This window comes from Bacillus rossius, chromosome 3 (assembly GCF_032445375.1).
Source record: "Bacillus rossius redtenbacheri isolate Brsri chromosome 3, Brsri_v3, whole genome shotgun sequence".
NCBI classification, from domain to species: domain Eukaryota; kingdom Metazoa; phylum Arthropoda; class Insecta; order Phasmatodea; family Bacillidae; genus Bacillus; species Bacillus rossius.
This window is the reverse complement of record NC_086332.1, coordinates 10,203,781-10,216,034: the sequence shown is the minus strand read 5'-3', so window position 1 is coordinate 10,216,034 and position 12,254 is coordinate 10,203,781. Positions and strand designations below refer to the sequence as shown.

The 12,254-nt window shown below is 39.2% G+C and overlaps 1 protein-coding gene across 7 annotated transcripts in view; it reads right to left on the bottom strand.

Moving 5' to 3' along the window:
* The window catches only part of LOC134530203 (palmitoyltransferase ZDHHC16), a 32,582-nt gene extending 20,898 nt beyond the window's left edge, over positions 1-11,684 (bottom strand). The window contains exons 1-4 of one of the 7 annotated variants that reach the window (XM_063364862.1): positions 10,277-11,684; positions 6,046-6,146; positions 5,692-5,837; positions 3,827-3,974 (exon numbers count right to left, since the gene is read on the bottom strand). In XM_063364862.1, the coding sequence (XP_063220932.1) occupies positions 3,827-3,974; positions 5,692-5,738 (195 nt within the window). In that variant the 5' untranslated portion in view covers positions 5,739-5,837; positions 6,046-6,146; positions 10,277-11,684. Of the gene's footprint in view, positions 1-3,826; positions 3,975-5,691; positions 5,838-6,045; positions 6,147-9,492; positions 9,541-9,721; positions 9,802-10,276 lie in introns of those variants that run through there. The other 6 variants (XM_063364866.1, XM_063364865.1, XM_063364863.1 and 3 more) reach the window with 6 other exon arrangements.
* Positions 11,685-12,254: the final 570 nt, after the last annotated feature.

The window sequence follows — 12,254 nt, the reverse complement described above, 5'->3', positions numbered from 1 at the left end:
TTATTCACATACCACAATGAGAGAGAGCTGAAAGGAGATGAAATATTTATCTCAACGCTTGCAAAATCACATCTCAAGATGGCTGCGACAAGGCATGTCAAAATGTTGGGCACATCAACAATTTTATGGATGTGGCTACAACCCAGAAACTGTTCGTGAATCTGACCACGATAGCCTACAATCTAGGACTAATACCATATTATGTATTTTTAATGACTTCCTAATACAGTCCCAGATGTTTACTTTTATGATATTCACACCATGAATATCCCTCTTTTACACATTCCTGCTTCTGTAACCTTTTTTTTGGTCCCTTAAGAAGAATATAAAAGTTTCACAATATTAAATCTACCAAAATTTCCTCACCACTGACACAAGTTCAGACTGCAAGCAATTAACATAATTAAATCCAAAATCCAAAATTAAAAGTTAATTAATATTATGAACTCAGAAGTAGTGAAAAAAAAATAAAATGTGACATCATCCGGGCCTGCGGACCCTTTTGAGTCCGATATGCCACCGCCCAAACACCACCCACCCTCCATTCAAATCTCCCGCTTACGTGTGTGTGTGTGTGTGTGTGTGTTTGTTGGTCGCCCGGCAAGAGGGCGCTGTAGAGCCAGTGCGCCGCACCCCTAAGTATAATTAAATTCAACTGTGTAAATTGTTTTATTGTTTACAGAGTGCGACGTACCGGCAGATCGGCCGGGAGGGTTTTTATGTACTTTTATTTTAAAATTGTGTAATTAAATATAAGGGCGTGTCCGGACATTCCCGAAGCACACCGAAGGAAACCGAAACCAGACACTGCTTAAATATATTCTTTAATAATTGTAATTTCTATAATCCTTTTTTTATATATTCAGTAAATATTATGTAATTTTCAAGAATCTTTTTCATGTTGCTTTAATTCCCCGTGGCACGGAATCAAAAATACCATTAACGGCAATTGTTTCGGCGGGAGGACGCCATGTTAGGATAGCAGAGCTCTGAGCTCACCCCACTCTTCCACCATCAACGACCGAGAGCAGACGCTTCAGCACTCCGGGGACCTCACCGCTTGCTCATCACCGCTTAGTAATTCTGTTCCACTTTAATTCTTTTGAAATCTTTTTTCGTTTAGTCATCGGAGCTTCTCTCGGTCAAGGGACTGCTTAAATAATTACCTTGTGACCCTTATCGGTCTTTTCTCAAGTTTCATACGTAAGTCGAGGTGTGACCACGTGGTTGGTCACTGCACTTAAACCGATTCGTGCCGCGGGCGTTTGTTACAGTTTAAATTGTGTGCGTGTATAATCGAAGTTGGCCAAATAAATAAGGGCGTGTAAATTTAAATGAATTCTTTTATTTTTAAATATGTGTGAACACGTTGAGTGTGACAGCGTGTGGGACGCCTAAGAGCCCACTACGTAGGTGATAGCGTGCCCGATGCTGAGAGCGGGCAGGAATTAATACTAGGTTGTTTTCAGGGGGGGAATTAAAATCACGCCTCACATGGGCAAGGTCACGACCCTGGTAAAGAGTCTCGCTTAGGTCCGTGCCCATTGCACGGTGGCGCCCTTAAAATCCGAGCATTCACCGAAAACCCCGCTTATTAAAGATCAGAGGCCACGGCCCCGTAACAAATAATCATGTTAAAATGTTAAAAATGTATTGTAATTAATTAATTAACATTAAATTTTATCATAACTTACATTTTTGTAGACACTTAGGTTATTTTGATTTAATTGTTTTAACGCCATCATTGAAAACTCAATAAAGTTGACATGTTGGGGTAGTATTGCTTTTTTTAAAGTTAAGTAAAATTGTCTTGTGCTTGGAAAAAATTTTATTATGTTAAAACATTTTCAATTTTTATAGTAAATTGTTTTGTAATATTTATAGAAAATTTATTAAATTTGTACTTATATATTTAACTATGCCTTCACATTTAAGTTGAAGAAATTGGCTCGCTAGGACATTGAGACTTTTTGTTGGTTATGCTCAAATATGTAAAAACAATTTTCTGATGAAAACTTCAATACAAAATACACAGAGTATAATGTGAGTAACAATATTTGTTATAAGAAATAATTTCAATTAGTTTCTAAACTCTCCATACGCATAGTTTTATAGTTATTTATTTGATAATAAGATTCAACATTTGTGGAATTTAAATTGCAACCAATGATTTATGAATTGCTACCATACTTGTTAGTATTGATGCAAAGTGGCTTCTGGTAATAATATGTCATATACATCCAACAACAAAATATTGTTTTGATTAACATTTTAAACCACAGTTGCCACGTGTAGCCTTTAAAAAAAAACTATTGCTGAGCAAAATAACACTTATTTCTGAGGAAAGTAACACTTATCGAGAAAAAAAACACATATTTTCTACAGAAATAACATCTACTCTTTCAGGTCTCTAATTTCTCTAAACATATGTCATCCACAAGTTATAATTCTGATATGACTGCCCCTTGCAAGCTGCCAACTGCCATTGTCACTATGTGGTGGGATATGAGGCACCAGGCAGACATGTCAAATTTTAAGGATGGTTGATGACCCCTTGGCATGTCCGGATTGCATTCAGGTTTACAATGGATTAAATGTGCTTCTGAGAAATGCAGTTTCAGGGACGGATTTACTGCCTGTGGGCCCCTAGGCTGAGTCTGTGGTGCGGGCCCTCTCTGAGGGGAAAAGGGGGGGGGGGGGTGTATATTGAGTATGCCCTTCCAGTGAAACAGTGGGTGCCTCTTGCCTGGGTCTGGGCGGGTAGTTTATTTTAACTGACCTACAAAACTCATAGTTTTGATCAATTTTCTATTTTGAAAAAATTAGTTTATTATTAAACTAGACAATTTAACCAAACAGTATTTAGAGGTTAAGGAATTAAGTGACACCAAAACCAATTAAAATAATCGAAAATTTCTAAATGCTGACACAACTCATAATCATCTTTCCACAGAAGAGTTTAGTTCGGCGCAATTAAACCACACAAAACAACTGGACACTATGTCGACGCGTATTTTAAGAATATAAGAAGATCCACGTATCGCAGTATAATTCTTTTTTTCGTGTCGTGTTGTGTGGGCTCCCATTTGTGGTGCGGGCCCATAGGCTACAGCCTAGATAGCCTGCGCGTAAATACGGCCCTGTGCAGTTTTACTTACTGCAAAAGTTAATTCTCTGGGAAACACAGGGCAGGTCAACACTATTATGTCATGCTGCCCGGCCCGGGACTATTTCAGCCACAAATGATACACAAGCCATTTGTTTCTTTTCAAATATGAGTAGTTATGTGCTGAGAATCCTGGGGAAAGTCAGATGACTTGTGAATCAAGTTGAGAGATAAAGATGTATTTTTTTCCCTCATTTTCATTTATATCAAGATAAAATTATTTTATCAAAACCACACTTTAAGACAGTATAAATTTACAGTGTAAACCACTGACTGACATGTGGTTAGTTTGGAAATACATGCACATCATCACATTTTACATGAAATAAAAGTAAGATTGATTTTTTGCTGATTTTAAAAGTTTTCAATATACAAGACAGATCACAAAATCTTGAAAATGACAGTACAGCATTCCTTACTTAAACATAAACACTAATAGGCCTTCCCAGTCACAAAAATACATGTAGATGAAAAATTAAAACTCTTCTGATCAACTCACAGTGATGGAAAGCAAAATGCTTCATGTGAACTATGTTCTATGTAGCTGTGAAACTTGTGATTTACAAAGCTTTTATAAATTCATTAAATACCATGTCTGGCAGACACAAATTTAAGCCCAATTTTTAAAATAATTCTACTTCATTTAAAATAAACACTTACCGGTCCCAAAAACTTTGTGAAGTTGTCGACAAACCAAAACATTGGCTCCATGCAAATGTCTGCAAAATATCCGTGGTCCATGAAGTGGTTGTAGAAAAATGTTTGATAAGAAAGTTTCATTTTTTTCCATTGCCATTTCAAATAGTTGCTGAAAAAAACATATATTTTAGAATGAAAAACAAAATTTACACATATTCATGTTTGATAAAACTTTTGCTGTTGAATCCACTTGAACTAGCATAAGAGGTTGGAAAAATTTCACTAATTTTAACATTCATTATTATTTTAGCACAAATAATATTTATTTAAGTTAATTCTAAATAAATATGTAAACAGTAATGTGGAACTGAATAAGTTATACTGCAAATTCCATAATTGCCTCAAAATTACTAATTAAATTGAATATGGAAGAAGACTGTACATGCATTTATTCATATGTATATTTTAAAATGTATGATAAACACCTGCACTTTTAAACAAATACATGACCTAACTATACATTCTCTCCAATATCTAATACAAGTTTTTAATCAAGAAAATAGCATCTGTCATCTGAATTTGTTTAGAATGTAAGCTTACTAAACACTTACGCTTACGCCAAAACGTTTTCTCAGAAAATGCCCAAATCTGCATTTAATTATTTTTTATTCACTTAAATTTTGTATCATGCCCACCAACAGTCCAGAGCAGGGGTTTCCAAACTTAGTCAGTTCACGGCATACTTACAGGCTTAGTATATTGTTGCGGCACCCTACCTAGTCTAAATATGTGTACAATGACAAAAAAGATAATAAAGATATTTTTTTATGACACGCGGCACAGAAATGAAAACAACTACAATCTGGGGCTCACATACCACAATCTGAGGTACACATACGTATATATATTAGAATTGACACACAAGAATATATTATTATTAACAGAAAAATACTAAAAAATTCAGTGTCAAGCTAATCAATGTGACGTGTGAGCTAGGTGATCTCAATTCCAAATATTAAAAAAACAAAGGATAAGTCATACAAACAGACAGCAAAAGGACAACAATAATACATAAAAATAAATACATAACACAAACTAGACACTGTTACTCAGTAGGACAGGACAAAATACCAAACACCAAAAATATCAGAACATTAACCAGCAGAACTAATACTACAATCTTAAAAAACAGAATTGTAGAAAGTTGGATATATATTACACTAAGTGAATCTAAATAGCTAAAAAAAAAAATAATAATTTATTTAATTATTAATTTTTTTATCTATCATATCAATTTTATCAAGATTATTATTGTTAGAACTTAATCTAAAGATTAAATCATTCTTCATGTAAGTAAGTTGTGCACAAAGTAGAAGTTGAATGACTATTAAATTGTGGGACTGTTAGTCCTATATTATCCAGTATACTTACAATGAAGTTGTGAGCTATAGAAAGTTTTAATGAAAATAGCATCTAGATGCGCTCTGCGATCAGAAAGATTAGATAGCTCAGGGTGGGGAAGATTTTGAGATTAATGATTTTGAACGTTTGTTTTAAATAGATTATATTTTTTAACTACTAGCAGAGGAGTTAGTAGAATTCCAGATAACTGAAAAATACACTAATTTGGACCTGATTAATGATAAATAAAAGAGAAAGGATAGAATCACGATAAGTAGCATGATAATTGATAAATTTTAACAAAAATAAGAGTTAGTTTAGAACAGGTGGTTAAGTATTTTACGTGCAAATGAAAATATAATTTATAGTCAAGAATAATTCCCAGATATTTTGAGAAATGGTTTTTGGAATTACAGCATTGTCCAGTTTGTAATAGAAGATATTTTCTAGTGAAATAAATAATTATCAAACTAAGAATATCTCACCAGACCGTCTGGGGTGCTGAGGCAAGCTTCCACGTAACACGAACCATCGTCAGCACAACAGTTCCGAGGGCCTACCATTCTCCACGGCGATGCGGCATGTCAGCAGAGGAGAACTCCAGCCCGAGCACACATAGTTGTAAAATGACCTATAACAGAGGGCCACGTGTTATATTTCACACAGTACTACTTAAACTGGTTTGGCACAGTATATATGTTAACTTTATATGATGGGACGGTATGTACCGCTCCTTCACTGCATTACGCTCAGCGGCGGATACAGGATTTTTTTTTTCTGGGGGATATAAAAAAATGATGAATAAATAATTTAAAAATCTGTGTATTCAAAAAACTTACGTCAACAACAAGGGGTTAGAACTTTCACATTATCAATCTCAACATGATGTCGCTTCCCGTGTAGTCTCCTTGTTTCAGGTGAGGCGTTATGACAGATTACCCTGCATGAACAAAAAAATATACCATCTTCACCAAAATATCACAAATGTTTTCATAAATTCAGGGGGGGGGGGGGGATATATTCCACCAATGCCCCCTCACCCTTTCATCTGTTACTGATTACTACAGGCAGGTGATATGCCCTCTGCGCTCTCTCTGCTTGCGCTAAGGAAAGCAGAATAGCACAGAATTGAAATAAAAACAGGATTGCAAAATTTATTTCCCCTTATAATCATCCAACCTGTTGTTGAATCAGTGGTCAGAGCCCCTGGTTGGTGAGCCAAGGATCCCGGGTTCGAATCCCAGCCAGGTTTCAGGTTTTCTCATGTGTGGGAAGACTTCCTTCCAGGGTTCAGAAGTGGTGGCTGCTGCGTTGCTCTTTCAGCTCCACACTACGTAAGGCAGTGGCAAACCATCGCAGTATCATCTTGCCTAGTGCGCCCCACAGCGATGACTACGGGCTAAAACCAGAGCCGGCGCTGATCAACTCATCTCAAGTTGAATAAAAAGGAAAATCTATTTTGTATTCAACTTACAATCATTCATTGTTATAGCCCAAGGTTTTTATTGTCGGGCCAGGATCTTTCGACGTACTAAATTAAAACAGCAAGCATCATGTGCCACAGGATCAATGCATACAGGATCATGCCATCGGGATCAAGAGATACATGATAAGGAACTTTTACCTGAAACAATACTGATGCCAAGATAATAGCATGAATGTAGTATTATTCTCTTGTAAATGTATATTTCAACGTATCAATGTTATCATTTTAGATTGTTTAGCATGTTTTGGATATGTAAACTGTAAATATGTAAATGACGTGAGCCTTATGGTATCAAACAAAATCAATGCTCAATGGAATGTATAAATAAAACCAAATATCAAAGTAGGCCTACAAACGGGTAGGGTTAAACTGTTAGAGATGAGAGCTAGAGGATTGGGATGGCAAATACGGCTACTGGCAGTGTATGGGCCACCAGGGCAAGCGAAAGAAACCATTCTAGAGCTCAGGAACAGACCGGACAAGCTAGGAAAGGAGAGTTGGGTGATGGTAGCTGGAGACGTGAACTGGCCACGGGTAGTGTGGGAGCTCAACTGGTAAATAGAGGACTGGAACAGGTGGTCGGGGAGAACACCAGAATGGGTAATTGTAGAGGAGAGGAGGAAGATGGAACTCTCTAGATGTGGTACTGGTGAGACCAGTGGAGGCAGTTGTAAGTAGTATGGTGATGGAGGGGATCAGTGATCGCACAGGGTCCTGGTGGTGGATGTTTAAATGGTGCGGCGAGTAAATACGGAAAAGAGGGAGAAAGTGCGTAAAATATGGGGTAGGGCGGATAAAGTGGGGGCGGAAGCATATCTGAAAAGGGAGTATTGTAGATGGGTAAAGATTAGGGGACTTGATGAAAAATGGGCCGCCTTGAGAGACTTACGGTACTAGAGCAGATGGTGGAGCGTTTTGTGCCTGGAAGGAGAATAGGGAATGGGGGTTATCCTACCTACTATGGGAGGGAGATAAGGGCTTTAAAGAGAAAGTGTATGAGGCTACTTGCAAGGGCCAGGAGGAAAGGAGGGAGAGAAAGGCAGAGATGAAGGAGTTGGGTAAGGAACTGGGGAGGAAAACAAGGGATGCGTACATGGAAAGGCTAACAGGAAAAAGGGGGAAAGGAAATGGGGCAGACCTTTACAGCTATGTGCGAAGGGCGAAGGGTGAAGGGAGAGGAAGGAATAGCGGTGCTCAGGTGAAGAGTGGGGCAGGAATATGTAGGGAGGACAGGGAGAAGGCAAATTTGCTACAGGAGCAGTACCTATGTGTGTGTTTAAGGGAAGAGGTACGGGAGTATCAGAAATTAGCAAACACGGTAAAACAGAGAGGTTTATATATAAGGATGGAAGAGGTGCGGAAGGGGGGTCAGGAGTTTGAAGGGGAGGAAGGCACCTGGGCTTGACGGGATAGGGAACAGTTACCTGAAGTAAGGAGGCATGTGACACTTAACGGTGATATTCAAACAATCCCTGAAGGAGGGGAAGTTGCCAAATCAATGGAAGGAAGCTGAGTGATACCAATTTACAAGGAAGGTAGGAATAAGACTAACCCGGCGATCTACAGACCAGTCAGCCTGACGTCCTGTGTAGGGAAAGTAATGCAGAGGCTGGTGGGAAGTTATATGATGGAAGTAAAGAATGACCTAGGTTGGGTGGATGTAAACAGCATGGATTCAGACGAGGGTTCTGGTGTGAAACACAGATGGCGGGATTGCTGGAGGATCTGGTGGAAGTGGTGGATAGGGGGAAGCAGATGGATGAAATTTCCATAGACTTTGAAAAGGCATTTGATAGAGTATCTCACAAGAGGCTACTGTTGGTGGAGAATGAGAGGGTGCTTAATTGGGTAGGAGACTTCCTGAGGGATAGAAGGCAGAGGGTGAGGGTGGGTAAGGAAAGGTTTGAGGAGGGGGAAGTGACATCAGGAGTTCTGCAAGGGAGTGTGTTGCGGCCTCTGATGTTCACGATAATGGTGAATGGTATTGGAGAGGGGATGGAGGCCAGGATGAGAGTATTTGTGGATGATTACGTAATGTATGAGGTGGTGGGGGAAGGGGTTAATCTGCAAGGTGACTTGAGCAGACTGGAACAATGGACAGAGCAGAATGGGATGTCGCTGAATGTTGAAAAGACGAAGGTGGTTAGGTTCACGGAAAAAAGGAAGGTAACAAGGGAAATGTATATGTGGAAGAGGCAGGAGATAAAGGAGGCTGAAAATTATAAGTACCTGGGGGTGACCCTACAAAATAACGTGGGATGGGTAAAACAGATTTAGCAGGTGGTGAGAAGGGAAGAGGGCACTGGGACTGCTTGGCAAGACCGAGCGGGAAGGAGGGTAAGTGAAAAGGCATACTCCACATTGGTCAGGCCAGTGATGGAGTATGGGGCTGTGATCTGGGACCCCTACCTAGTGACTGAGGTAAGGGAGCTGGAGAAGGTTCGGCATAGAACAGTGAGGTGGGTGATGGGTATGTGGAAGAGAAGGGAAGGACAATAGGTGGAAATGCATAGTCTGACTGAGATGATTAAGGAGTTAGGGTAGGAAACATTACAAGGGAGGAGAAGGGTGGAAAGGTTAGTCAGACTGTATTAGGTGATAAAGGGAGAAGGGGGGGGGGCTGGGAGCAGCTGGGGACTAGGATACACAGAGGTAGGTATAAAGAGCAGAGAGATCACAGGTGGAAGCTCCAGAGGGAATGGAGGCGAACGAAAAGGGGTAGGAACGCTTTTCTTGAGGAAAATGATAAATGAAGGGGAGGGGGGGGGGGGGGAGTGAGTGAAAAGGGAGGTCTCCTTACCCCCGAGTCAAAGCCCAATTGCGAATATAATAGTCAATACAATTCAATACTTAATTCCCGTGGGAAAAGATTTTTCAATTTTAGGTTAGGTATTCACTCGTAAACATATTTAAATAATTATAGCTCACAAAATAAACTATTATAAATAAATTGCATATAAAATTACTAAAATGGCTGTGTGAACAGTATAACTCAGACGCTAATGATGGTTTGATATTGTTATTCACACCTGTTAAATAATATGTACTCACAAACTCCGCTCCGCATACGCGCTCAGGTTGGTGACACTGAGATTATAAACAGTATAGTGCATCACAATTCACAAATTGAAAATAAAAGGGTAATGCAGAATAGAAAGGGATTTAGTTTATTGAAAAAAAATATCTCCAACATTTTAAGAAAAAAAAGTTAATCAGAGACTCAGGCTACAAATTATTTCATCACCTCTCGCTATGTTGGCTATCATTCCGCTAACATGGTGAGGATTTCAATATTAAATATATATAATTTTTTTTACCCCCGAAAGTTAGTGATCTGTGCAGATGGAAAAATTAGAACACTTTATAGGAGAATTTTCAATACTCTTGAAGCGATTGTATGATGTGCTTTGCTATGTTTCTAAACAACAATTGTTGTGGTGGAGCATTGGATTTCTGTTGGCCTTCCAATTTGAAGGTCGACTGATCAAACCTCAGTTAAGTCTAAGAGAATTTTATTAAATGCTGAAGTTGATGATGAAATATTGACATTTGAAATCTGAACCTATAGTTGTGGAATAATTTACCTTGGAGAACTGAGACTTCAGTATATAACTAGGAAAAGAAAATTTTACAGAAATCGCAAATGACCAAACTGCATTCTTTGTCGATATTAAAATCAGCTTATTCTTGATAGTTCGGGTGCAGAATATATCCAATTAGAGGTACACTAGGCGCAATATAACTCCGAGCTTGAGCTACGTCACACATGAGGAGTGTTGACTGCAACACGTGTGGGGGGTCGGGTGGATGAGGAGGGGGTATAAGCAGATACGGCGACCTTGCACAGCAGGTAGAGAAAAGCAGAAAACATTGACCACTTACCACTGACGTTCCAAGCACTACCTCAGTTCTTCAACGCCGCACTGACTGTTCCATCCGAAGAGTCTGATGTGTAAACGTCACTGCTGTCACTGTTTGCATCACTTAACTGAACAATCGCTTTATCAATTTCAATGTCAAAACGCACATCCTTATCCCAGTATTCGTTCTCGAGTGTCTTGACGTGATTGCAAATCGGTATCCAATCTTCTGGACCCATTCGGTTAAATATTTCCTCGCAAAGTTTTTTTACATTTGCCAAATTGCAAGTAACATTTCTTGAAGCGACTTCTCCTTTAACTTTAGCCCATATGCTATCGGATTCAAATCCGGATGATAAGGGGGCAGACGAAGTAATGTGTGGCCACTATTTACCAATAATCTGTCTGCCGAGTACTGCACTTGCGAAGGTTTGTATTTATTTATGAGGTTATACAAGTTTGGTTTGAGCATGTCGCTAGTAAAGGAAATATTCTCCTTACTTAACCACTGCTGCATTTCCTTTTGTCGAGTTGGAGGTAGGCGTTTTATTTATTTTTACATTGTGATAGGGAGCATTATCTATCACAACAACACTGTTTGGTGGAAGATTTTGTATTAATTGTTCGGTGAGCCATTTTTCATATTGTTTGTACAGTCGTGCGAGACACATCCGTCGCATTAGCTGTTCTCAGCTGTGCTTTCTCTAGTGAAATGGAGAGTTCCTGCAATCGCGCTTCATTTTCCATAAACTGCAGAACGTTATAGACGATTTCCCGCGCCTGCGAGTGCAGTTTTTTACTCTTAACTTTTGACAACACTGGAGGCATTTTATGTATAAAGTTGTACTTTACTGAAGTAATGCACTACATATGTAACACGGCTCTGAACAAAAGTGATACACTACATGCATACAAACCTCAGATCCAAACTGTAAACGAAAACGTTTAGTAAGTACCAACATATTCGTCGGATTTCACCGAAGGACTAAGTTTTCACTCTGTGCAGTAGCGTGTAGCCCCTGTTATCAAGTTACGCATTATCTCTCACTGCCGCGCCACGTCTGCCTTCTCCAGTGTCGGGACTCACATACACACAACGATTTTCTAACCGTCACCCAGGCTCGGAGTTATGTTGCGTCAAGTTTTTTTTTTTATAGAGGTGGGTTGTTACAGCAATTTTCGGTATCTGTTCCAACCTGTTTCTGATACAGTAATGTACAAATAGTACTAGCATTGAATATATATAATGTATAGAAGTCGCGAGCCCAGGTTAAATTTTCTGTCCGGTTTCTTAGAAGAATTGTTGTAGTTCCAAGCTCCGCCGCTGCGATCGCTTTCATCGCAGGGTATCGGCTGTATACGCCCCTGGCGGTATTTGGCAGAACTAGGTTAACCAGCCCAGTCGTGACATCATCCTTCACCCCCCCCCCCCCCCTCGAAAATCCCAGACCAACGATTCAAATTACCCGGCAGGTCTTATCAACATCGTTAGGCGACCTTGAAGAGGAGCTTCCCTTACCGTCGTTTGAGAATGATGAAATCCCAAAAGAAGCTAGCCACGGAAATCACTGAATGATGGGATTCTGTACCCGAGTGAAGTGAAAATTAGCTATTAAAACTTTGTATTGGGCCAATAGTCAGTGTTACGTTCAAAATATGGTTTTATTTTAAAAGTAAAATACTTATTTAAACTATATTTCGC